Source organism: Zea mays, chromosome 1 (assembly GCF_902167145.1).
Source record: "Zea mays cultivar B73 chromosome 1, Zm-B73-REFERENCE-NAM-5.0, whole genome shotgun sequence".
Taxonomy (NCBI): Eukaryota; Viridiplantae; Streptophyta; class Magnoliopsida; order Poales; family Poaceae; genus Zea; species Zea mays.
Genome location: NC_050096.1, coordinates 92,565,265 through 92,568,195, shown reverse-complemented (window position 1 = coordinate 92,568,195; position 2,931 = coordinate 92,565,265). Strand labels below are relative to the sequence as shown.

Genomic DNA, 2,931 nt, shown 5'->3' with positions numbered 1-2,931 from the left:
ACAAACTAGTTAGTCCAACAAATTGTGATGGTCATCAAACACCAAAACAAATATAGAGTTGGTTTAAATCCCATTTCCCTTTCAATCTTCCCATTTTGGTAATTGATGCCAACACAACCAAAGCAAATATAACACTGCTAACTTTGTAAAATGTTCGCTAATGCTCGTAAGATTTTAGAAGGTACTCACTGAGATTTATATCTAAGACAATTGAATGTTTTGCTATTAACTTAACATTTTGTACCATATTTGCATTTTGCAACCACTTACCTTTTGCTTTTGTAAAGGATTTTCTCAAATCTTTTTTAGAAATGTTTTGCTCCCTCTTTTATAGAATCTGTGGCTTTTTGCGTACTCATTTTGTAAGAAGATATCAATTTTGATAGGTCTTCAATAAGTCTTCTAATATCTTGTTTTAAGGTGTTGAACTTCTTGCTCATTGCCTTCGTCCAAGTGCACTCATCCTTTAAAGATCTATTTTCTTTAGGCTATGGTCAGGAGATCGTGTATATGGTCATGTAAAACATTATTTTACCTATAAACTACACTAATTATATAATGGAAAGTCTTACTTGACAAGTACAATAATCCTATGTTAGATTAATTATGAAATATATTTTATAATAAATATATTTAAAGATATGGATATTGATACAATTTTTTATAAATATAGTTAAACTTCTTGCTCATTGCTTTTTTCTGACCAGCTTTTCTGAAAATCTGGCTGTGGGGAGAATCTGGCTGTGGGGAGAATCTGAATACCATTACGATTACGTGTGGAGGAAGATAAGGTTGTTCATAGGGCTCATGATCTAGAAAGTGACCGATTTCTACTATTACAACGACTCAACCGATTATGTGTTTATGTTGATTTTGGATGGTTTTTGCTCCAACGAATTTTATAGAAGCTGCCTGAAAAGTTGAGCGTTTGGCAGTCCGCAACAGCTTTTGGTGGCCAGAAGCTGCCAGAAGCCGAAACAAACAGGCATCTCAGTTTTGCTGGTTTGGATCGATGTCTAAGACAAGATTCACCTAAAATGCTGAATATATAATCAACGATGAGAAGCTGCATAAAAATGGATTTGGGAACCGGACGTACTGAATGCCATTGAGAAGCTGCTTATAATTTATATATAGCCTTGGTCACACTGATTCATACATTGACAAAATGAGCGGGAATGCATCTCCTACTATGTCAACCTTGACGTCCGTCTCACTGACTACCTAGTTGAGGCACGCCGCAATCATATGCACCGAGAAGATACAATTACATACAGTTCCAACGAATAAGGCAATGGACAGGGAATCAGAGCGCAGTAGCAGAGCTTAATATTGAATGATGGAGCGGTAATAGGTGTTGGGCGCCCAGTTGGCCGGGATGACCCGATTGGCCACCAGCGTCCTGCCGGACTCGTTGGTGATGCGCAGCGAGAAGGGCGCCTGCAGCCTATGGTTGGCGTCCAGCCTCCAGATGGATCCCCAGGACTCGCGCATCGGCGTCCAGTAGCCGGAGTTGGCCTCCATGAGGTCCACCCGCACCACGTCGCCGTCGCCGTCCTCGAACTCGACCAGCACCGCCAAGTAGACGGCGTTGGAGCCCTCCTCGACGTGGAACGTCACCTTCTGCCCGGGGTAGTTGCAGGGCACTCTGCATGTGCGTGATCGACATGCATGTTTCCATTAGTCTGGTGTCCGACAACAGTCCTCAAAATCTAGATTGTATATATGCAGGTGTGGGGCCTGTTGTGTGGCGCTCTGCGCAAATGTGCGGTGCATGTGCACTTGCGCATGACGACGACGACGACACCCACCTCTTGAACTGGATGTCAATGATGCCGGCGTGGCGGAGCTCGTCGTTGCGTCCGGGCTTGGCCATGGCGCCAAAAGCCGTGCCGCTGAGGTCGAAGTGGTACTTGGCGACCGGGTAGTAGTTCATGTCAGTGATGATCACCGTCTCTGGGTTGCCGGAGCAGGCAGGGTGGTTCTGGCACCGTATCTGGCGGGAACGGAAACAAGACAGGGTTCGTTAGTCAAAAGTCGGAACTTTTACATTAAAGCAGAGCAGGCACCACCGGATCAAAGGGTCTTCGTCTGACCAATTGATCTAGCTACCTGGTAGCAGGAGCCGCATCCCTTGCCGTCTTTGAACAGGGGCTGGTTGCCGCACGACGTCATCGCGGAGAAGGGCGGCAGGTTCACGTTCTTGAACCCGCAGGCACCACCTGCAGCAGATCGTCAATTAATGGATACCGTGCGTGCGTTAAGCCAACAGCGCAACACGTACATGCAGAGGTGCAGTGTGCATATGCCAAAAACGAGAGACACACAGCAGCGACGGCGCCGTCTGCACGTACCGTCGTCGTCAGGGCCAGCGCCGGTGGGCGCGCCGTACCAGGTGGCTCTGGCAGCCTCCCAGTTGGGATCGGCGGTGAAGTCGGAGGCGGTGAAGTTGGCCGGTCTAGCGCACGAGCCATACGTGACAAGGAGGGAGAAGATGAGCGCACCAAGTGCGAGCACCTTGGAGAAGGAGGAGGACGCCATAGTTGCTAGCTGCTAGTAGAGCTACTTTGGCCGACAAGAGGAGTTGTGTGTGTTTCGATGATCTGGAAAGACCACCTTGCCCGGGTATTTATAGACCGGAAACGAATCTCCAAGGATGGCAGCGAGCGCGCCCGCCGCGGTCGCCATCAACGGCCGTTGCGCTTGCGCCCGCCGACGTGGTGCTTTGGCCTTAGGTAGGGGTCACATGGCTACGGAGCAAATCATGCGAGAAACGGAGAACTAATTAATAAAAAAAGGGGGTAACGGCCGCTTGGCAGTTATATATCGCACGGTGTGCATTATCAAGAGTTGCTAGGACCTTCACTTTGCATTGTGAAGGTAGTATATGCAGTGTTAGTAACGGGAGATTCGTGCACAGCCGGATACAGA

The 2,931-nt window shown here is 47.8% G+C and overlaps 1 protein-coding gene across 1 annotated transcript; it reads right to left on the bottom strand.

The window, feature by feature from the left end:
• Positions 1–1,096: 1,096 nt before the first annotated feature.
• On the bottom strand, positions 1,097–2,711 carry LOC103637658 (expansin-B3). The gene is made up of 4 exons (XM_008660160.3): positions 2,355–2,711; positions 2,113–2,222; positions 1,812–1,996; positions 1,097–1,648 (listed from the first exon to the last, which is right to left on the bottom strand). The coding sequence occupies exons 1-4, from the start codon at positions 2,539–2,541 to the stop codon at positions 1,327–1,329; spliced, it is 804 nt and encodes a 267-aa protein (XP_008658382.1). The 5' UTR covers positions 2,542–2,711; the 3' UTR covers positions 1,097–1,326.
• Positions 2,712–2,931: the final 220 nt, after the last annotated feature.